The following is a 23,005-nucleotide window of genomic DNA, read 5'->3' on the forward strand; positions in this document are numbered from 1 at the left end:
TTCGATCGCAGACGCTGCGTCTAGCAACGTCTTTTCCTTCCATTGTTACTTTTGTTAATAAATAACAACTAGCAACGAGAACTAGCAGTGCTACCGCACTCAAACAAACTATGCATGCCACCTTACAAGCTCAACGCCGGCCGAGTCTGAGAACGCAAAGTTTATTGACTCTGGCAGCCGCGCAGAAGCTCAGTGGGCTGTACGCACCGCCATGCGTGACACTGTTAAGTGTATACAGCGTAAAAAAATTAAGGGGAGCATGAGCCCACCAGCTTCAAAATTTTGTAGCTCGAAGCCAATTACCGCAGGTGGTCCTGGTAAAAGCGAGCCCCACGAAATTATTTTTCCGAAACGCAATGCTTCTCGCGCATGTTTTATGTTGTGCTCAACTGAGCGGATCATGTGTAGTAATTTCAAATCTCCGCATCGATTTGCAGCAAACCTGCTTTGTGTTGTTATAAGTTGCACTAAACATGAAACGTCGAGTAATGTTTATTTGAGGGCTCTCATATCATATTCTCCTTGAACGAAAGTCAGTATGCCTGGGGTAACAGTAAAGCAAATTCCCACGGGGAAAACTTGTCGATATCACTTACGATCTCGATATCTATGTTGCGAATGATGAAAGCCCCCTTTTTTTGGACGCCAACCCTATCCACAGCTCTAGACGTGTATTTGCATTCACCTGGCGACCAGATGAAGTGGTAAATTGCTCCTTACCGCATGCGAAGCAACAATAAACAAAATTCTGTATTCCCTGTGTGGTTCTAGTGTCAGGTATTAATCAAATGGGATAATCACAGGGAGCACCAAGTTTGCTTTTCTGGTTATGTTACCGACAAAATCCTGTCACGATGGCAGCAAAAACGGCGCTAAAAGTACCCTACATTTTCAATTGTTTGATTTGAAACTAGCGAAGCTTTGCGCAGCGCGGAGGAGACGGTGTGGCCAATCCTGAGGAAGAAGGGTGCTGGAGCCTGGAGGACGCCCTACAACAGGCGGAATTCTGCTATTCAACGGCAGGCAAACAAACTCTACCGATTGCAATGGAGTTTATTTTGTGCTAACGGGACTGCATTCTCTTCGATAAAGAGAAAATTTCGAGTCGTTTGAAGTGTTGTTTGTGAGTCTTTTCCTTTTAAGGTTTTGGACACTTGCGCACTGCACAATCAAAAGTCTCTTAGGTGATCAGCTGAGCAAATTTGCTGATGCCTTTTCGCTTGTAAATTGTTTAACGTCCACTGCAATTCTGGTTTGCCCAGATCTGGCATGGAGGCTCTTTTCAGACCTGGAAAGCCGAAGACAGCCCTGAGCTCCCTACAGTATCAAAGCGCGCCTTCTCCCGATGGCATCACTAACAAAATGACGCAGAGCCTGTCTCTCTATCACAGGAAGGTTCCCTTGAACTGCTGCAATGAAATGTGCAAGACCGGCGAAGTTCCGCCGTTTAAGAGGGTGGCATGTTTTCTCCCGGCATTGAACCTCGGCGAAGAGATGACGAATCTTCCCTTTAATATCCTTTGTCGCTCGCATCCTGGATGAGTAATTTAATAATGAAGCTTACTAGTGCTCGCTTAACGGGGTGGCTAGAAGAAAGCAAGGCGCTTTCATGGCGCATGAACTGATTCCGCAACGATCTTAGTGCCCAAGATAACGCCTTTGGTTTTTGTAATGCTCGGTGAATAACAAAGGGATTTTGGCCTTTCAAGATTTGCTATTATCTTGACGGTGCTAAACGTTTCAAGGCGTTGACTGATCAGTATAAAGTGTTTTAAGGGCAGGCGTTACAAGGCCATCTTCAACGACTTATTCACTCTTCGAGCTGCGATATATCGATTTGAGTGTTGTTATGAAGTATATCATGCACAAAAATTTCTGTATAGTGAGCTGTGCTCAGGGAAGTTCCCTAGAACAGACGCTTTTAAACCAGGCAGTGGCTCATCTTCCTGGCGCCTTGCAGAAAAGACTCCGGCAGGTCTGTATGTCAATGTCGACAGACAGAACTTGTATTTATTTTACCGGCTACCAACAGAGTGACAAGCTGTGAAAGATGGAGAGACCCTACTTTCTATACAGGATAACTTTGAGGGTTTGGCATTGTCTATATCAGTGGAAAGTTCCGAATGTGCATTGTTTCCACACACAGGAAAATAATTTGCATGGTTGAAAATAGACCTTTGCAGGTTGTGTATTCTGCAATTTATTCACATTCTATTTCCTAGTGTCGTCTTTCACTCCCGTCCTCAGTGGCGACGAACTGTGGAGATAGACTGTCTGATCTCTATTTTCGCGCCACCATTTTATCCATTGAATTCAGTGGAACAATGAGGAAATCATTCCATTTTAAAGGTCGGACTTGCGAGCGCCTAGTGATGAGCAGCATAATGTAACAACTACCTTTATATAACCTTTTTATAGAGAAAAGTATATAACAGCTGTGTCTTACCGACACTGGCAAATGAGGCAGAAATGTCGTGGCTAACGAGTAGGGTTCAGCCTAAATTAAGTAAAATGCCGCAAAGTCTCGAAACACGATAGGCATAACGTTAAGAGGCAGCAAGAGGGCAGAGTTGCTCGGGAAACAACCACGGCTTTTTGGTCTAGCCACCTTACCCTCGCTGTGCTCTCTGCAATGGCTGAAAGCCTTGCCACTGGGGCGACCTTACAGGTGCTCAGGTTTTGTTCCGCGGAACTCATTGCATTCCGGACGGAGCTGTAACCTCCCTTCGAAGGTTATATGGTGCGCTGTTGTTCTGAAGGGTTGTTTCTTAGCTATCTGCGCTTCGTGCGTGATCTACAGAACGAAAGTGTCGCTACATGTTCCCAATCGGTACCCTCGCACATGTCTCTGCCAGTTCTATTTTGTCTGTAGGGCAAGACACCCTCATGTTTTTGGCGTTTGTTATTCAGGTATTTCGGCTCCTGACATCGCCTTCCGGTTGGTATTCTGTCGAACCACCCTACCGCCCACTTCTAGGGCGCACACCGCACCGATAGCAGTGAGATTGTCATTCATTGTTTGAATGTTATGATAGTCTTGCTCAGTTAAAGCCGAATATCTATTCTGCAGCAAAATATTGAACTGCTTTACTTTCCCTCTTAATGCTGACTCGTTAATGGGTTCTGCTTTACTAGTTTCTTGCGTTCGCTCTTGAAATATAGGCTAATTCGAGACGACGCAGAAGTTTCTCGCTCAGACCTCATCGTCGGATCGGTGTCTAAACTCAAACTTTGTCTCCTGGCCGGTACTCGGTATAGCGCCTTCGGAGGTTATAGCGGCAAGTGTCGTAGCACTGTTCATTCGCAATGGAGAGCCGTGCCAGCTATGTGGCTTCTTGCGCACGTTGCAGAAATGTGTCAGTTGCAGATGCATAAACGTCATTTAAATCTTCGTCCTCGACTTGTGGCAGTGTGGCGTTGAGCATTGTGGTTGCGTCACGTCCGTAGAGCTGATCGAATGGTGCCATCCGCGTTGTCTATTGCACTGCAGTGTTGCACGCGAACGTCAGGTAGAGACCCACGTCGTCCCACGTTTCGTGTTCGACGTCGACGTGCAGGTAGAACATGTCAGCCAAAGTCTTGTTTAGGCATTTTGTTCGTGTGTAGCTGGTATACGGTCGTCTTTCGGTGATTTGTGCAACTGTAGCGGAGGATACACCGCATGAGATCAGCTGTGAATGCCGTTCCTTTGTGTCGTGATCACAATTTCATGTGCGCCGTGCCGTAGAATGGTGCGGTGAATAAAGTGACTGGCGGCTTCCAATGCAGTGCCACTGGCCAGGGCTGCAGTCTCAGCATAGCGAGTGAGGTAGTCAGCTGCTAAGGTAATCCATTTGTTTTTTGATGCGGAGGTTAGAAAAGTGTCAAGGAGGTCCATTCCTACCTACTGGAAAGGTCTTGGTGGTACCCTCAGCGCCAGCAACACGGAGGCAAAGGAAAAATGTACAAAAATTAATAATAAATAAACAGCATAGACGCCGCACTAAAGCGAATTTCGCGTTGATGGATTCCAAATGTGGCATTAGCAGTTGGAGCCATACGGCATTGTTAGTTGTGTTTCGTGAAGGTCAACAGCCTAATTAGGAGGTTCCGCTTCTATAATGTGCTTGGGAAGAAGCTTTCAGATTTGCCTGTTAATTGGTGCGGCTTGAAATTATTGCGTTTCTTTCACAGTGATCAATGTGCCTAAACGATCCTATGAATTATAAAGGTCACGATATAATTAAGTGTTGCAGAAGTAATTTCAGAACAGTGGCAAATTCGAGAAAAATTAAATGCAAATCTGCACACCTAAACGACAGGTGGACTATTTGTACTGGGATCCATTTGCATTGCTCGGTGACGTAGCCGCAGCTTTCAAGCGTTTGTGGGAAGGAACAGGACTATTGGCTGTTTGGCAACCTGAACTCATAATTAGCATAATATCTCAGCCAATGTTTAGATGGTATGTGCGGTGAGTGGCGAAAGCTGTCGCTCACATGAGGCCCACTACCTTGCGATTTCTGTGATTGGTTGATTACTGCTTTTGTCTGATGTCGCCGTTATTATTTGCGACGTCAGGCCTAATTAAACGTAAAATGTATAACGGCCGCTTATAGAGTACGGCCCATGGTATATAAGAAACGCTGCAGAGCTTGAGCAGACATTCAAGAAATACGCTGGCTGCTGCTTCAGCAAGCTACCTACTCGAAAGCAGTCAACAAGTCTATCGGTATCGGCGGGAAAGATGGCGGCAGTGAAAATTCCGATTTCTTTAACAATAATTTTGATCCTCAGTTTGAGTGTACATTCCGCTTTGGGTGAGTGAAGCTAATTCAATATATTTTCAAAACTTCAACATTTATATTGCTGGGGGAAATTTGCTTTTTCAAATGACTTCAACGTAATTTAATGAGGCACTAAAAAACTTTATTCAATTATTGTTGTGAGTGGAAATCGATTATCTGACTTTTTCTTGCTATCTTGACGTTGCTGCAGCCGCAAAGACGCATTGATAAGCCATAAAATTGGGTTCTGAATATTGCGTGGCAGTCTGCAATAACCTTTGACGTCGTTAGCGAAAAGGACGAATTGCCCCCGTTATGATATGACTAGAGGTGTAGGGTAACCATTGGGACGGGCGCCGAAAAATCGGTTTCAGATAGTGCATTTTGTTTACAAAACTATGCGGTCATGGTGACACCGGTCTTCATTTCTTTTCGAATTTTTCAACAGCGATGCGTTTGCGATTGAAACGCGGCACCATAGCGATATAGGCCAAATTGAATTTGCCCTTGGTGCTGCATTAAGAGAGCCAGTGCCAAGTAACACGTCTACGTTTATTGAGTAAATGACAACAGAAGCAGTACGTCTGAAGGATCATTTCTGATTTCCTTTCCACTGGGAAGGTTGCACGGAAAGTTTCAGTCACATGCTCAATAGTAAATTATACCTTCATTTTTCAAACATAAAGCAAGGTCGAAAGCGAAGAACAAAAACCGATGCTGCTGCTTTGGCCTTTCTTCAACCTTCAATCTTCTCGCGATACAGTGGTGGTGCTGAAAAAGATGAGGTGGGAAAAATATTTTTCCTTTAATGTGTTTTCAAAACTAATCGGTAGCCGGGGACATGAGTTGTAAAAATACTGTCTAAACATTTGCTGCGAATAATGTGGCGCCATTTGTTGATGCGTATTTGAAGCGAACATGTCTTAGCGTTAGTTAAACCCAGTAGACGTACGAAAAGCATGTGTTCAGCCTGGTTGGCTCATGCTATTGCTTTGCTAGGCCTTCGGCACGTTTGGCGAAGTTATTATCTGGATAGTAGTAATAGGTGGCGAAGCCTACGACGTGCAATGCACAGTGCGAAATAGCGTTGCAGTTTAATAAAATAAAGGCTGTGTTTGGGCGAGTTGGTTTTCCATGCTGAACGAAAAAGCGCAAGAAACAAGGACATAGAATAAGGCACACAACACGAGCGCTCGTGTTGTCTGTCTTATTCTATGTCCTCGTTTCTTGCGCTTTTAAGCTCAGGTTGCAGTTTAAAACGAGGCGTGATCGGCTCCGGCGATGGCATAGTACTCTCGTGCACAGGCCAGTGAAGCTGATCTGTTCGTGCTACCGCGGGGCCAAAACCCAGTCGCGGTAATATTTATTTTATTCGTTAATGTTTTTTTGTATAAAGCCTGAAATATTTAAAAACCTTGCTCGCAAACCAACATATATCGCGAAATCTTCCTTGGGGTTTACTCATCGGCATAGTTCTTCTCCACAAATTTTTTAAGCGAGGATGGCGAATCGCTGCTTTTCAAGGCGATTGGGTCAGGAATGAGCGCGCCTGCGGGGAGCTCAAAGCGAAGTCTATCAAATAGCGACACTTCAAGACGCACTTGTCCCCAGGCATTCGCTGCATCGCCCGCACTACGATGCTCTCCGCTGCTCGCCACTTCGCTGGTTGCTTTGTGGCTGCCGGGAGGCGGGGGGGAAGAAGTTTACGTTACGCGTGCGTCAGGAAGTCTGGCTATTGCGCGCTTCCAGTCGCGACTCTCCGCCGTCTGTTCTTGCACCCGCCACCATGAACAAGTGTGCATGTGAGCTGCGGCCACTTCATCGTTTGAGAGTAGTTCAACGACCTTCCCAACGCAGCAGCTGTGCCAACACCTGCGCCGCATCTGCCTTCGCCCGCACCTGCTGTTGACCGCATCAGCCTGCACCATGCGCGACCTCCCGCCCTGCCTTTCTCATGGTATGGGGCGCCTCTACTACGGTGAATATTTCGTTGCCGCTGCGTACCATCTAACCGTTTATACTAGCCGCCAATCGCATGACAGAGCCCTACACCCATGGCACCTATTTTCACCACACCTGTTGATCTCTTGCGATGTGCAGAGTTCATCGTTCCATTGTTCTCAACGTCCCGTCCACACCTTCCAGCCTGTTCACTCATGGTCGTTGCTGCTCGACATCGACGCCGCAGCGTATCACAGTTCGCTGGTTCTTCTCACAGAGCTTCCCTAATGCACGGAGGGCATTCCCCAGCCCTGGCGCCGCAGGTCCCACTCAGGCCTGCCTTAGGTCAAACCTGTACAGTCTGTTTTAGTGCATAAGCACTAATCCAATGGGTACCAACCGCGAGCAGGATCTTCTGTCGTTTGTTCCATAGTACGAGCGCATTAGTACGAGCACTACGTCCTGTTGTTATTGTTGTTTGCCTATCCAAAGATGGCACATACCCACACTGGGACACTGCCTGCTCTTCGTCGTCTTCTACGTGGCACTAATCCGGTGCTTCTCACCCGAGCAAAATCGTCTCTTGCGTGCCCACACCTGGCCCATTTCGAGCGTCCCGGCCCGCGGCAATGCCCGCTCATTGTCGTTTCCCACCTTCCTAAAATTCGTGCCTTAGCAGTGATTCGAATGTTGTAACAATCTCTGTTGTTTTTTTCTTTCTAATAACGTAATACATGCCCCTTCTGCGGCAACCACCAAACATTCTTCCACATTTTGAGGCAATAGTATTAATCCATCACATCTAAAAACGCAACAAGCAACGGTCGTGCACTGCCTTGAAGCTATCCGGAAGATTGAGAACAAGCTTACCGACATGGTGAAGGAGGCAGCGGCAGCCACCAGCGTCTGATATAACAGCGCCGAACACTTACTGTTCATGTGCTGGTGCAAATTTATTTCGCTCGATAAGAGTTTCGATCTACAGATCAATCAATCAATCAATCAATCAATCAATCAATCAATCAATCAATCAATCAATCAATACAACCTGGATTGATTCGCCGCCGTCTTCCACCGCTCTCCGCACAGAAAAGACCTCTTCCCTCTTCTATGAAGCACATTAGCCTTTTTCCACTTGCCTGCACTTTTTTTCCACCTTCGCTGTTGCTTCCGCCGAACCATGTACTTTCGCCGCATAGCGGGATTGTTCAGCGCCTATTTACACGTGCGCGCCCGTAATAAAAGCCGTGTGAGCAGAAGGTACCTTTACCGCTTTTTTCTCCCATCACTACCGTATCGGCATTCCCAACTGCTCACTCGGTGTTGTGGTCTTGCATTGAAAAAGTGCGCCTTGGGCTCGAAGGCGTCAAACCGCCGGCACCGGACAAGGCACAGAGGATCGCTGCGCACGAAGTACCCTCTCCTCCTTTCCCGCCTTCGAACTGCGCATGGGAGTTTCCCAAGCGTGAGCTCAACCGGAAGTTTACAAGAGCCGAAGGGCGGGCTAGCTGGTTGATTATGTCGTACGAAACAAAGCAACGGACGTAGAGGTACACTTTCTGCAAAAAGAACATCTACGAATATATCAGCTGGAAGTCAATGTTGTGTCTGTCCTCTTCTCTCTATTTCCTCTGCCCTTGCGTTGTTTCGACAAACCAGCGGAAGTGGTTCACAGCACATTTCAGAGATAAATCTTCGCTACATATTCACCATCAAACAAATCGAATTAATCTCGACGGCGGCACTTTTCATATTAAATGTATCAAAAGCCTCTAACTTACGTGCGTACTAACAACAGCTGTTTAAACTATGAAAGAGAACTCCAGGAGCTAACCTTCGTTTTGAACATCTGAAACATCCCGATACCGCCTAATCAAGAAATTAATATGATTTCCTTCCCTGACGCACTCCGCCAGTCCTACCTATGTGTACTCTGAAGTGCTCTCTTTTACCTATTTAGTTGACACAAAAGTTAGAAAGTGATGTGAACAAAATTAATGGTGATGCTGAACTACAAGTTACTTGTGACACATATTAAAGACGCTTCTAAAGCAAAGGGCGTAAACGCTATTCTCTGTAATTCAGTGTAGCATTGTACAGCGTGAATTATAAGCATGGTACATGCCTGCGGCTGCCGGTGAATGCCTTCGCGTCAGCAGCCCCCTCACGCACTATCGTTTACTGCTGCACGCCGCCGTTTAAGTCGCCTTGGTGGGCATCAGCAGGAATTTTGTTTCATGAGAGCAAGGATCCTGCGGTCTCCAACATTGCTTTCAACGAGCTCTGGCATTGACCAGAAATGAGTCAAGGCACATTCCAGGTTTTGTAGCGTTTGTCATGCACATGGAACACACGACCTCTAAAGTGGTTGTAGTGCTCAGAAAAGGACTGCAGCCAGTGATGTGTTTGCAGCCCTGTTTTACCTCAGTTTTGAAAATCCACTGTTCAAGTGTTACAAGATACCAACGAAGTGTATAAAATGAGGCTTGCAAAATGCAGTCTTCGGAAATTCAGGACGCCGTTTCAAATATTCCTTGCTAGCTCATAGGCAGAAATGCGAAATGCTAGTGAAGGTTACGAAATCTTACTGATTATTTCTTTGCTATGCCACAGTGAACCACCAGTATCAATATCCAAGCACATGCTTTCGTAATGATATCTAAAAGTGGAGGAAATAAACACGTCCAAAACCGAGATCAATGAAAAGGAAATCCTTCCACAACAGTGGCACCCGCTTATGTATATACCGCTCTCTGAAAGGAACATAATGAATTCAAGTTGCTAACCAGCTTTTTAAAGGTGCGATGAGAAAAAAACGCAAAGGTACTACTGCAACATTCATAAAAATAACTACTCAAAAAATAAAAGAATTAGAAAACGCAGTAACAACACTTCCTCTATCTGCTTACTGCTTTCAGCGCACTCTTCCATTGTCACAAAAACGCCTTGCCATCCTAGCAGATTACCAAATATGATTGCAAGTTTCAGGGAAATCAAAGCGCTATATTGTCTAAATTTATTGGTGTCTGTGAGTCCCAGAGGCGGTTTCTTATGTTCGAGCTTTGGCTCCGCAAACATACAGCTACATGCTTGAAAGTAAATTCAAACACAGGAAAAAAACAAACTCACCCGCGTGACTGAATTCCAGAGAGCTCCTCAAAATACGCGCACTTTTTTCCGCCGACACGACGGCGGTTCGACAACTTCGCCAATTCTCACTTTTCCTTTCTTGGAAATGCTATGTGCCGCGAATCGTCTTTTTGGTGTCAAGAATGTAACACAAAGAAGAGGTTACAATACTCACGAAACGGCGCGCTGATTTTGGCACGCTTGAAAATTTTGACGCACGCAAAGACGGCTCTCACGCAGCCACCTGCTGCGTCGGGATGAGCGCGCTAAGTGTATTCTCTTGTGCTCACGCGTAGTGCAAGCAGGAACAGAGCGGTGGTCGGGTGCCCGGTTACCCACTTAGGGCTCGTAAAAATAAAAATGTATAAATTGGCCATGAGTGTGTTAATTCGAACTATAAGAGAGAAATAGTGTCGGCGTAAGGAGGCGTGCAGCCATAGGTGTTCCCCGTCCCTTGCCTTGCCTCCTTATCCTCCACGCAGCCCAAGAAGAGCGAAGCGTCTTCCGCGTCAGGGCAGCGGAAACATGCCGCATTGTTTATCAACATCGTGGGAGGTAATTACGACAAGTCGATGGCAGGGCTCTAAGCAACCCGCCAGAGTTTGCGGTTTATATTCATGGTGCCAACTAGTACGTTACTGAGATGTAGTCCGACTTTCGGAGACGGTGATCAACAAGGAACGATAATTACACCAAGAAATGGGTGATAAAGACATGCGCTGTATAGAACCAACCTCTGAAATAACCTTTATAGACTGCATAAAGCATTCTCTTCAGTCTAAACCTCAGCAGTTAAGCACGCATTTCGTAACCAAGGAATATAAGAGGTCTATGTAGAGGTTCTGAAAAATAATCTGCAGACGTTGCAGAGGCACCAATCTTAAAGAGGGAAGGTGAAAAAATACCGATCAGTACGAGCGGCAGCCACGGAGTTGCAATATATCCCGTACTATTCGTGAAGTATTAAGAGAAATAGATCTGGAAGAGTTGCGAGAAAATGTTAATGGAGATTTTATTTGCAATCACCAATTCGCTGGTGAGATCGGGAAGAGTTGGGAGAAAATGTTAGCGCAGATTTTATTTGAAATCACAAATTGGCTAGTGAGAGTGAATTTCTTTGTATTCTAGCGAAAAAAGCACGCTGGATCTCAATATTAATAACCTAGAAAACAAAAGTGATGTTCAAAAGTCACAGGTGATGACAGTTTGCATAACGCAGGCAATCTTTATAACTGCCAAATTAATATATAGATATGTGTTGTGCAGTTAGTGAATACGTAAATTATTGGAAGAATTACAATGGAATGGATTGCATATTATAGGGTCTCTCAGATGATGATCAGTTTACCAGTATCCCTCATCAAGAACGTATGTAACTTCAATATCCTACCGGTACTCACCTATGAGACAGAAACTGCGAGGTGAAGGACAAGATTTCAGTTTAAATTGAGGACGCGCAGTGTGTGATTAAAATGGAAATGAAAGGTGCGATGGTGTGATGGCAGAAGAGAGAGCGGTGTATGAGGGAAGGGAGGGTAGGTAATAACATGCTAATCAAACTTATAAGTTGCCATGGGTAGGACAGGTAATGCTAAGGCAAGATAATCGATGGTAGCTAATGTTCGTGCAATAAATTTAAAAAATGCAAGTGTAGCAGATGGTAGCTGAAGGTAGAAGATCAGGTAAGGATAGAAAAAAATTTCCCAGTATAAGGGTGCAGCACATGGCACAGAGCAGGGAAGTGCACGTTGTTAGACTGCTGCTGCTGGTAATGATGATAATATATGTCCATATGAACCCATGCAATAAATAGGATGAGAGAATAAAAGGCGAGCGGGGGAGTCTTGTGCATTTCGCTGCAGGCTTCCTAACGGCGAGACAACAATTTGATTCCCACCAGATGTTTTTCTTTCTCCTGCTTCTCAGTTTGCATGAACAGTTTGGACCTTATGTTGCTCGTTGCGGATAAACAGTTGCGCCTTGAGGTGTCATTCGAACAAGAATAATGGTGAAGGCTTGTATATATAGCTAGGAGAAAGACTAACGGTTGTTGCGACATAGTTTGTCGTGGAGAAATACATCTTTCCTTTTGAAAAAGAGAAATTCTCTTAGGGCGTCTACTTTCAGCTGTAAAAAACGAGATTATCTAATAAGCCTGTACAAGTGTGCCCAAATGAAGCCTATATTTGTTGAAAACAACAGCATAGAAGTTCATTGAATTTTTCAAAGGCTTCTTTATATTGTTTGAGCTTAAATAATAACTATAATAAATTGCACCGCTGTATATAGATACAAAATCGCAAATAACGCATTTGCGTTTACCAGAGAATGCATTCCCAATGCAAGCTTTTTTTTACGCAGGGAAAATATTATAAATATAAAACAACTGTTTATCAGTAATATCAAGCAAACGTTTATCGTACCTTTAATCATGATGCCCTCGTATCATACATGCTCATGGGATATCCCATACCTCCAACCACAATGCAGTCTAGCCCGACAAATCTCGCACTGCAACTTATCAGCAGCCTTTCTTCCTTGGAAGAGCCAACGACTTGAATAGCCTTCCATGTGAAGTAGCGACCATCGTAAATCCCGTTGACTTCAGATCTACCGTCGATGATCATCTATATCCAAAATATCATTTATTCACCCCTCCCCTCATGCAGCGTCTCTTGTGAACATTTGAGGCAAAACAAATAAAGTAACCTAACCCATTATAGCACAACTATCATACGCTTATATTTAAAGCGAACTTGTTTTTATTTTACGCTACCACCTCATACAGGTACAGGAATTATCCCTTTGAAAAGGGCATTCCGAGGTATTACTGAATATGTTCTTCAATGTTAGTAGGAAATTACAAAACACGGAAAAAAAGTTTTCTTCAGCAGCTCTTGTGTCAAATAGTTGTGAATCAGCCTCAAAAGTAAGTAAATGTGTTTGATTCTGTCTGCTGTGTCTAGGTGACAAACCGACAGAAACGACTACTCCTACACATGGGTGCTTTGGGGTACCAAGAACAAATTTTAATTTTTTGCCCGCTAAAACTGGCACACTTGGTACCTTGTGTGCACGCTTGCATGAAGAAGAGGTAAAAGATGACAAACCAACAAACACTAACCACAACTGGTTTGGATCGGTAAGTGGGACTTTGAGCTGCTGTTATTTAATATCAACGCGCAGTGGACGTCACCGCTGCCATGGAGCAGTCGAAAGAGATGATCACTGTTGCGTTCACCGGCGTTTACCCTCATAATCTGCACTGCCAGTGATAATATTACAGGCATGAACTGGCTGACACATGCTATTCAGTAGGTGATCTCTCTGAACTCCTGACTCTCGTTGCCCTGGGCAAATGCAGAGTGTCTAAGGGCATGGATACCAAAGCAAACAGCTCACAATCCAGCCCCGCAGAATAATAAGCTTTCTCATGAAAAGCATTGGCATCCAAAAAAAGCACGCCAAAATAATTTTATGTTCATCCCTCTTTCTGTGCCCACTATTTCGTACAGCTTTTTTTTATCTTCAAGCGGGAAGAGTGACAACCTTTAGGCTGTCGCCTGCATTAACGTTGCAACCAACCGCTTTTGCTTATGCACTAAAGGATGAATTCGTGAAGTTTATTTGTATGAACTTTTTGGAACGTATTCTTTAGTGTAAAGTATGCCTTAGACAGCAGGCACATAACAGTGCAAGGCTATGTTTAGACACCCACTATAAGCAAGACAGCAGTCGTAAAATCTACGGTGCATACACTCTTCCCTCACTTGGAACAATAGTTTTTTCTCATCGTACTGCTTGAGACATTGCGATCTTTATAATCAAAGCGTTCAAGCGAATCTGATATGTATTAACACAGAGTCACGAACGCACGAAGGCTGCACCTTGGCGGTGGCCACAAGAACAGCGTAATGTTTCGCGTTGTTGTGGGCAAGACCTTTGAATCTATTTACTCTACATAGAGGTATGCTTCTTTGTATGTACTATTCTCCATGAATTGGACGGCCAATAATTTATGAACGGCACTTTCTCGATCGCATATTTGCTAAAAAAAAGCACGTTTGACCTACATGCAAAGCAACGTTGGGCTACGCCAGCTTTATTTCCTTCCCATCAATACTTTTTCTGCGCTTTATGCCTCACATGATTATCTCTCCTGGCAGAAGAGCCTGCGGTTGCCGAGTCAACAATCGTGGCGAATCTTCCTGCCGTGTAAAATGTCACTTTTTTTTTGCCACCTGACAACACACGACGGTCTATCTCATTTCTCAAACTGGAGGTTGCGGTGAACTCGGGACGGTGCTTTCATAACGGAGCTTAGATTTTCTTTTCTAAAATTCCATTCAGTCTTGCAGAGCAAAGGCTTGCCGAAACCGAACGAAAAGCGTAAAAACTTATCTCAAACGATGTTGCTCTCCTGGCGGTAGGCCAAGAAGCTCTGGACGGCTTCATTTGGAAAGTCCTCGATTGTAAGTTCTCCGTTTCACGGGATATTGTACACGACGAAAAAAACGGGTTTACGGCTATTATCATGCGCGGTTCTTTATTATGTGACTAAAGGGAGGAGCTTGGTTCACGGCGTTTCAAACAGGTGGCATGTAAACACTTTTGCGGAGTTCGTGCGTTAATGCCGTTTCACTGAGGCTGTCGCAGTGATTTGAGCAATTGATTACTCTTGTTGTGCTTCAGGAACTCCTTACGCTTGCCAGCTGTGAATCGCGCTCCACGATCACAAAAGGTTTTGGAGACTTGCAAGCGTCAAACATTGTCGGCGAGCATGAAATGCAGGCGCTTGTTCTTCCGAGCAAACGCATAGACATAACGAGGGCGTGTTCAATGGCAAGGCGGATAAATTCCTTGGCTGAACCAGAAGCCGGAAAGCTTCCAATCACCTCCATGGCAAAATGGAAGCAAGGCTGTTCAGCTGGAGGTAGGAAATCAGAGGAGCCATAAGTTTGTTTTTAGCTTCGTGCATTTTGAAATGGGTGACAGCGTGCGATGAAGTATAAATTGAATTGATTATGCAAGGCTAGTAATGCTATATAGAACTAAGAACGAAAACCACGCAAAGGACGATACACAGGGAAGAAGTAGACAGGACGAGCGCGTGGTTGCGTGGTTTTCGTTCTTAGTTCATGGATTACCAACTAGCCCCCCATCGTACACTGCTATATAGAAACTACCCTTAGCTTCTCCGTTGTGCTAATTTGCTCGAAACTGTCATGAGTTTTCTAGAGAAGGGCCAGAAACATCGCTCACGGGAAACTTATGGTTTCCTTCTCGTATTTCTTTTTAAACACGGCGATGTCTCTTTCTGGTGTAAATTTCCTGTTAAGATCCTTCGGCGCTGCTATTGCCGTTCAGGTATGTACTAATGGCATTGTACATTGACACGTTCAGGTATGATCGAATTAAATGGCCTTGAAGACTTTACGTCCCCTACACCTATTCAAGCGCAGCAGGTTTGTGACGACTGTGAGAAGCTTTCTATACAAACAGCAATGCCACTGAACAAGAGAGTCTAAAATCGCAACGCGCTATCGTTCTCTGAAAGCATATTTGCTTTCATGATGTATTTGAGAGCTGTGTGCAACGGGAAGATCCCGGCTGGCGCCATTTGGGAAAGACGTCAATTCGTTCAAGCGATGCTTCTCAGTAGATTTTGCGTACCCCGTTGCTTTCATAACCATTCAACATTGGCTCTTCTGGTGATCCGTTCTTCACTTCTGCAAAACACTTTTTCGGAATCGGGCGACCACGTTCATTTCGCTGCCATTTGATGCAATGTTCTGAGTAGGACGCAAATCTCGTTGAAATGTGGATGTACTGACTGTAAACATTGACCATGCCTATCAATCGTTTAAGGTTTTTTTGATGCTGAGGAGTTGGGAAACCTTACACAAGAGTTGTGTTGCTTGATTTGAATGTCAGGACACGTTCAGAAATTTTATGATGAAGGAATTTAGTAAAAGAACTTTTTCTTTATATCTAGCTTAATGTCTCACTGCAGTAAAAGCTTTCACAAGTTCTTCAAAGCACTCCGTGGAATTTTTGAACATTTCCAAACAAATAACGAAGTAATGAAAGTATTTCGTTACATGCTAGAGGCAGTGCTTCTTGATTACAGCATTCATCGCTCTTTCGTATGTCGTAGGAATGTTCCTGAGACAGAATAACATTCCGACGAGTTTAAAATGGCCAGCGGTCGTGCCAAAGGATGTTTTGTGGGCATCTTCAGATTTGCATTCCGGTATGCCAGTATTCTGTAGTGCTGGTGGTCAGTGTAGTGAAGTGTCAGAAACCGTTTAGATGGTCTAATGCATCGTTTATTTGCATAAAAGGTTGGTGATCGGGAAATATGATTGCGTTCTCGGCGTTAATTAATGCATAGGCCTGCGTGGTCTTCAATTTTCTCCTCCACTAAGATGTAAGGAGTGGCAAAGCAAATAAACAGCTTATCATTAAACATTGCGCAAGGTGTGCATCCACTGGCTTGTTCATTTTTACCCGACATCTTTGCGAATTCCTGTACCGAGTGCCATGCCATGATTCGGGGACTTGTTGGTAACAATTACTTCGTGCTGCTACTCTGAAATGCAGCTAATGTCCGCTTGTGATCTGTAAAAACATTGTGTCGGATCTGGGCAATAGCTTTTCAGTGAGGTCCTCTTGATGTTGTGGGAGTGCGCCACAGAGCGATTTGTTGGAAATCCAGGTCATATTGCCTCATTATCCCAGAGTGACATCCATAGTCTACCAATTCACTGCTGTGCTTGCAGACAACCCTATGCCTAAACCAAGGCATAAATCAGTCTATATAAACTCCCTTACTTGTACTTGGACTGTCCTGCTTCTGTGTCCAATATATAGCTGTGTATAGAAGCGACCAACCGATTTCGTGGCCTACGCAACTTGCTGAACACTGAAGGAAGAGACCCTTATCAACGACTACTACATTATATCTTAGGCAGCGTCGCTGATACTGGTGAATGCTCCATTGATTCATGCAGTGACGCATAGTAATGAAGCTATAAGTCGCCCTTCATGTTTCGCGCATTGTTGTCAGGAGAAAGAGAGGACTCTTAGGCGCCACATGGGCGCAAGTTCTGAGAGGGCATCTGGCGCGTAAAACCAGCGGCTTAATAATGCTTCCTTTCTGAACTTGGGATTAGTATTCTACCATCAAAGAGTCCTGTAACGGTTCGGGATGCTTTTGTTCTTGTCAATTCTGCAATCATTTCAGTAAATGTGGAATCGCTCACCTGGTTCAGTTACCCATCAACTCGTTATGCCGCTGCCAGCCATTGCGACAGACCGGTGATGGTGGATAAAAAGGGAGAGGTCATTGTTAGGACCCCTGGTCAAATGTGTCCGAAGATGCTGTGCGAGTCTTTAGGATCCGCCAGCACACTGACAAGGCCTGCTCCGATGGAAGGTACGAAGTTTTATTAAAACATAACACAATCAACCGGAAATACAAAAAAGGTTATGGCGAAGAAAAATTGTCTGTGTGAGCTCCAGTCAGAAATGCACGAGTTTAAGTACACAAGTTCGACTGATGAGCCGAAAAGCGTATTGATTTAAACTCAACAAACAGAGCACAACAGATTGAAAAAATCATTCCCCTGTGCACCTTGGTTTCAGTGAGTGTTGGCTCCCTTCATAAGTTTGTAAAACGCGCCCCTCATTTCATTTACCTTGTCTGCTATATATATATATATATATATATATATATATATATATATATATATATATATATATATATATATATATATATATATATATATATATATATATATATATATATATATATATATATATATATATCACAAGATTCATGTGTCTATATGCAGTGCGCCATTATAATATTATGATATTCTTTTATCCCACTTTCCAACTGCGGTTTTTCTGAGATTGAGGAATTGAGGAGCCATGCGTTAATTATTGCAAACGTTGCCCTCGGGCTGTATACGAATTCAACTGCTCCAGAATGGTGACTGCAAATGGAGGGGTTCAAAAATGTAAACAACCTCCTAGAAGAAACAACTGAGATTTTTAACTCTTCCCGTAAAATGCGAAAGTGGCAACCCGGTTTAAGGACGTTCGATGCGGCTTACTTTCTAACGTACTGTTTGATGGGATCACATAGCCGCGAGGCGTTTGACGTTGTGCATACCTCACGTCTTCAGGGGTGTGAATGGGAACGCTGGAACAAAATGTTTGAATTAATGCAATCCGCGCACAAGCACGTGGAAATAAGACTGCAGCGTCACATAATTACACTTTCTTAATACAATTTCCGCAGCTGTACAAACAGGTGCCATTTTATCTCATTTCCGCTGTCAAAATATGACCTCCGAAAATTTGACGTGCTTTTGGTCGTGAGAAAAATAACAGTTGTATATATAGTTCTACTCTTTTAACGCAGGAGAGAATGCTGAATCAAACTCCTATGTTTCCTCATATGTGCTTCAGATTACATGCCTTAAGTATTTTTTTTTCAGATCAAGAAGAGCCCCGAATGTGGAGTTTGCTGCGCTCGCGGGGACGGTTCCGACACCGTACATTATTCCTTTATTCCTCTGGAGCGTAACGACTTTTGCAGCAAAACAAGCTGTGAGTACACTTGTTACGCAATGAATTCAACGCCATTATTTCCATGAGCCATCTCGCGAAGATATCGTACTCCGTAGGAAAAAAGGTTACGTTAGCGATAAACGCAGGTCCTTTCTTCTAAAAGCTTGTTATTTTGGAATGAAAGAATGAGTTCCATGGGCGTCATTCAAAGTTGGTTTTGGGAATTCAAACCTTTTTGTCGTGAGGTAAAAAAAAAAAGAAACCCTGGCAGCTGCAAGAAAGAAATACCAGGCGGCGAAAACGATCAAATTTTTTTTTCTTCGAGTGAGTGAACAAATTTTATTCCGCAAGGTTTAAGGAGTGCCTGCATTGAGTAGTGTCTAACATACAGGAACTAGAGTTCAACGCGTGATGCTTGCGGTGGTTTACATCTTAAATATTTTCTGAACGTAGCCCCTTACATGTCTGAGCAACGTTTTTCGAATTGCACTGGAGATTTTCCACAATAAACACGCCAATATCACTCCCAGTTCTTGATTTTTGTTCTGATTCTGGGTGCGGGAAAAAGAATGAGTGGTTTCAGGGCAATTTCTAGGTCACAGTGTGAATAACGCATCTACGAGCATCCGTTCGTGTCACTGAATGAAATCGAAATAGAATAAAAATAGAATAAATTCTAGAGAATGACTTCTGGAAGATCATGGCCAGAGCTTCTTGTTTTTCATGAAATGTTTTTAAAGTTCTAGCTTGAACTATAAACGCCCACTGTCCCAAATTTCTGGCACACCATTAGTAGGCAGCTTGTTAGTTATTGACAGAGCTTGCATACAAATTTTTCTCGATATGTGGCAAGGAGCCAGTGCAAATATGAAGAATCAGTGTGATGAAAGGGGGGAGAAAGTTTGCTTCTTCAACACACATTTCCGCGCAGTTTCGCGTCCTTCAGTAGAACTAATACCGATGGAGTACAGATCAATACCGTGTTAAAATACTGTAGACTAACTGTTGCTTCGGGCAATGTCAGTGCCGAACACACATGCTTCAAATTGTTTGGTGTTTGACTAATAAATTTGCAATTTTTATTTGTCCCAAATTCGCCCAATCGGCATTCGAGCGAGTTCGAGTGTGGTCATGAAAATTCTATAGAAACACATTTGGCTCGCAGAAACTGTGGTCATCCTTTGCAAGGATATTTTGAAGCACGCTTCACATCCTGCTATTAGCCGCCGCAGTGACTAAGTGGCTATGGCACTCGACTGCTGACCCGGAAGACGTGGGTTCGATCCCGGCCGCGGCAGTCGAATTTCGATGGAGGCGAAATTCTAGAGGCTCGTGTACTCTGCGATGTCACTGCACATAAAAGAACGCCAGATGGTCGAAATTTCCGGAGCCCTTCACTACGGCGTTCCTCATAGCCGGTGTTGCTCTGGGACGTTAAACCCCGCACAAAACACACACACAAAAAATCACATTCTGCAATTAAAAACACTAAAAACATTTTCTGCGTATATTAGTGCTCGTATTTTATGAAAGTGCCATGAATGGCTCAAAAACACAAAGAATTCAAGCATGGCTCGCACTTTCACGCTCACGTAAAACCAGAAGACATTTCTTTTTTGAAAAAAAAAACAAATTTATGCCCAAATACTCAATTTCAAATGCTGGACTTAGTTTTTGTTTGGTTGCCTAAACGTGCGGAGTCTAGCGCTTATTTTCTGTTTCTTTCTTTAAATAATAACTTCGTCATTGTTGGAAAATCGCCTCTGACACTTGTTAATTTCTATAGACTGAAAAAGAGTGCACTTATAGAACGCTTTCACAGGTGTTACCTATCGTCGCCTGAATACAGGCTTAGGTCACCACATTGTATAATCGCTCTCTTTTGTCTCTCCACCATAAAGAAGAAAAAGAGCTTCCAGGAAGTTTTTGTTGTACTCTTACATTTTTTTCAGCTTTTGTGTAAGGATATTTTCACTGCTCAGGATGACAAGGTCCTAGTTAGGCATAGGCGATCTAAGAATTCATAAATAAGCATATTCTCTTGTAGACACTGAAAACGTGTTAAGATGATAACTTTAAAAATTATTGATAGATGTTATTTTGCATTCTTCACAGAAACTGCTGTGCACGACCTCACGTCTTGAAGAAAGAAGACCAAGTGCAAAATTGTTAAATAGCGCAAAGTGTGCTGTCAGCACGGACTAAGACATTCTGAAAAAGGTTTTACAATAAACAAGCAACTCACACTTTTTGTATGCCTTCAATACGATAGTATTAACTAGGCTTGTACTTTTTAAGTGCTTAGCCACATTTTATTTTGAACACCAAAGTTTTCTGGGACACTTAAAGTCGCTCTAAGGGTATGCAATCGCGCTAGTGTGCCTTCAGCGGCCTGTGTCATCTGCTCATCACATCGAAACACAGATACTGTTCTTTCTTTCATCATCCCTTAACGCTAAACCTTCCCTTACAAGTAGGATGAAGTAGCGGTAGAATTTTGTGCCGCACAAATACTCCTTCGTGGTCGCTTATGTTCTTCCTACATGCTGATTCATAATGTTACGTGGCGGCCAGCCGAAGAATGAGGTGCGATAAACGATGGCAACGAGATGATTTAATGGCCGCTAACCTAGCGGTAGCGCTTCGTCCCGGGCCACCGCCAGCTTCGTCGTCTTCGTCACATTACTCGGGGCCACCGAGCGATCGTCCCGATCGGTGGCAAAGAGACGCACGAAATGGTGATGTGCTTAAGAGCATGGTTGGACAGTAAGGGGAAAGTAGTAAGGTGTTGTCCGCCACGACGAAGGAGATGGCCGAATGATTCCTGGTGCGTGAAGCTTCCGGGCCACAGGTAGCAAGGAGCCGACGGCCGATGCTCCAGGACGCGCTGAATGGCATGGGCTGGGGAACGGTGTCTTCAGGTTTAAGCGGCGTCTCGCGGCGGTGGGGTTGGTAGGTCGAGTCTTGCGTCGGGTTCAGTTCGTCGTGTCGAGTAGTCTGGAAGGGGGACGGGGCGGGGAAAACAACAGTGAGGTCGGTTCGGGTCTTAAAGGTTGGGGCACGGCAGGGCGACGCAGGCCAACTACACACGGCCGACCACCACGGCTGAAGCAGGACGCCGAAGCTCCAGGGCCAGGTTGCCGATGATTTTCCTGCACTTGACATCAAATGTTACGGGACGGCCAGTCGAGGAATGACGTGCGATCAACGATGGCAGACGATTTAATGGCGGATGGACTAGCGCCAGCGCTCCATCCCGCGCCACTGCTAGCTTTCTCGTCTTCATAACAATATATGCGGAATCCATTATTCTCCACTCTACATCCATATATCGCGGCGAGTCCTGATATAATTCCTGACGCAATGGGGCAGCGGATAAGCGACGGTCTTCCGGTCCGGAAGGTCGCGATTTCAAGCACAGCCTTGTGCCACCCACACAGGTGGCTTGTGTGCATACGGCTTGTGTCACCCAGGCTGTTCTTCCCGAGCAACCTCTCCCCATCGATCATTGATTCAACTGCCACCTGCCATTGCGGCCAGGTTGTGATGGCGTCACATGATGACGTGATATAGATGACAGGTGAGCCACCTCATTCTCCACCCAAAATGCAGACACCAGATTGTATGCATAACAGTAGCCTTAACACAGTTGCGTTGATAGTATGCTATAAAATATTTCGAGTTCTGAACAATTATATCGGAGCCAGAGGCCTCTGAAGACAAAGGGTTGGCATCTGACGAGGAAAGTCAATGTGCCGTGCAGAACATGCCAAGATGTCTGTAGAACAGAGTAATTGAAGAATCATACTGGCTAAGAACTCGTTTGAGATTTCGATTTCTTATTGCTGCAGCGTGAGATGAGCATTTTTTATTCTTTTTAAATTCGCTTTCTTCACACTCTAATTTCCACTTCCTGTTTTTAACGGTTGTTATATGTAGGGAAAGTGGTTGAGAGCGGAAGCGAACGTTGTCAATAGAAAACAATCCAGTGCAGTAGCGTTCATGAGTGTGAATTTCAGGAACGAAGTCACGTTCCACACGTGCGAAAAATTCCAGTAGGCGAATGAGCTCGGCCGTCCTTACAAAAGTTATACGGTGCTTTGGGCAGTCCAGTTTTTTCGATTCTGTCTTCCACTCCCGGGGTTCGCTCACAAGCAAGCACTCTTGCTCTGCCTTGAAGGCGCTGTAAAGCTGGCAGCTTTCCAAAGCTGTTTTGAAAATTCCGAAGAATAAAAGAATGAGTAAGTAGATAACTATATTTTCGCCCTTTTTTAATTTCCTCTTTTACAGCAATGCTGTATCTGGCACACATGAAATCAATGCATGATCACGTGTCTGTCGCTTAACACAGCTTGGACATCAGACGACCAAAGTGGTGCACACCGACGCTATATGCGAGAAGGGCGCTGTATTACCACATACGGTTGCGGAGGGAGGGATGGTCACTACGTCAGATAGATTAGAAAGAGGGTAATGAGGAAAAACAGAGGTGAGGGTGAAATTGAACCGAGGGTAAGGGAGCAGGAGAGTGCAAAGTCAATTAACTTCAGGTTGCACGCGCTCATGTGACCACGGTCATGTGGCCGCTC

General features: G+C 44.4%; 1 protein-coding gene across 2 annotated transcripts; it reads left to right on the plus strand.

Moving 5' to 3' along the window:
• Positions 1–1,845: 1,845 nt before the first annotated feature.
• LOC144105500 (uncharacterized) lies at positions 1,846–20,653 on the plus strand. Of its 2 annotated transcripts, none has more exons than XR_013308813.1 (4): positions 1,846–1,975; positions 12,803–12,978; positions 18,344–18,455; positions 20,532–20,652. XR_013308813.1 is itself a non-coding variant. In XM_077638624.1 (4 exons), coding segments are annotated over exons 1-4 (363 nt in total). In that variant the 5' UTR covers positions 4,642–4,726; the 3' UTR covers positions 20,534–20,653. The 2 variants fall into 2 exon arrangements, 1 of the variants encoding a protein (XP_077494750.1); XM_077638624.1 differs by lacking the exon at positions 1,846–1,975 and adding an exon at positions 4,642–4,799 and having other exon boundaries at positions 20,532–20,653.
• Positions 20,654–23,005: the final 2,352 nt, after the last annotated feature.

The sequence above is a fragment of the Amblyomma americanum genome, chromosome 9 (genome assembly GCF_052857255.1).
Source record: "Amblyomma americanum isolate KBUSLIRL-KWMA chromosome 9, ASM5285725v1, whole genome shotgun sequence".
Taxonomy (NCBI): domain Eukaryota; kingdom Metazoa; phylum Arthropoda; class Arachnida; order Ixodida; family Ixodidae; genus Amblyomma; species Amblyomma americanum.

Bases quoted from the DNA above. Each gene is read 5' to 3' on its own strand.
- LOC144105500 (XM_077638624.1), top strand. From the start codon at position 4,727: ATGGCGGCAGTGAAAATTCCGATTTCTTTAACAATAATTTTGATCCTC. The intron at 4,800-12,802 runs GTGAGTGAAGCT...TGCTGTGTCTAG, and splicing joins GAGTGTACATTCCGCTTTGG to GTGACAAACCGACAGAAACG. The intron at 12,979-18,343 runs GTAAGTGGGACT...TTTTTTTTTCAG, and splicing joins ACCACAACTGGTTTGGATCG to ATCAAGAAGAGCCCCGAATG.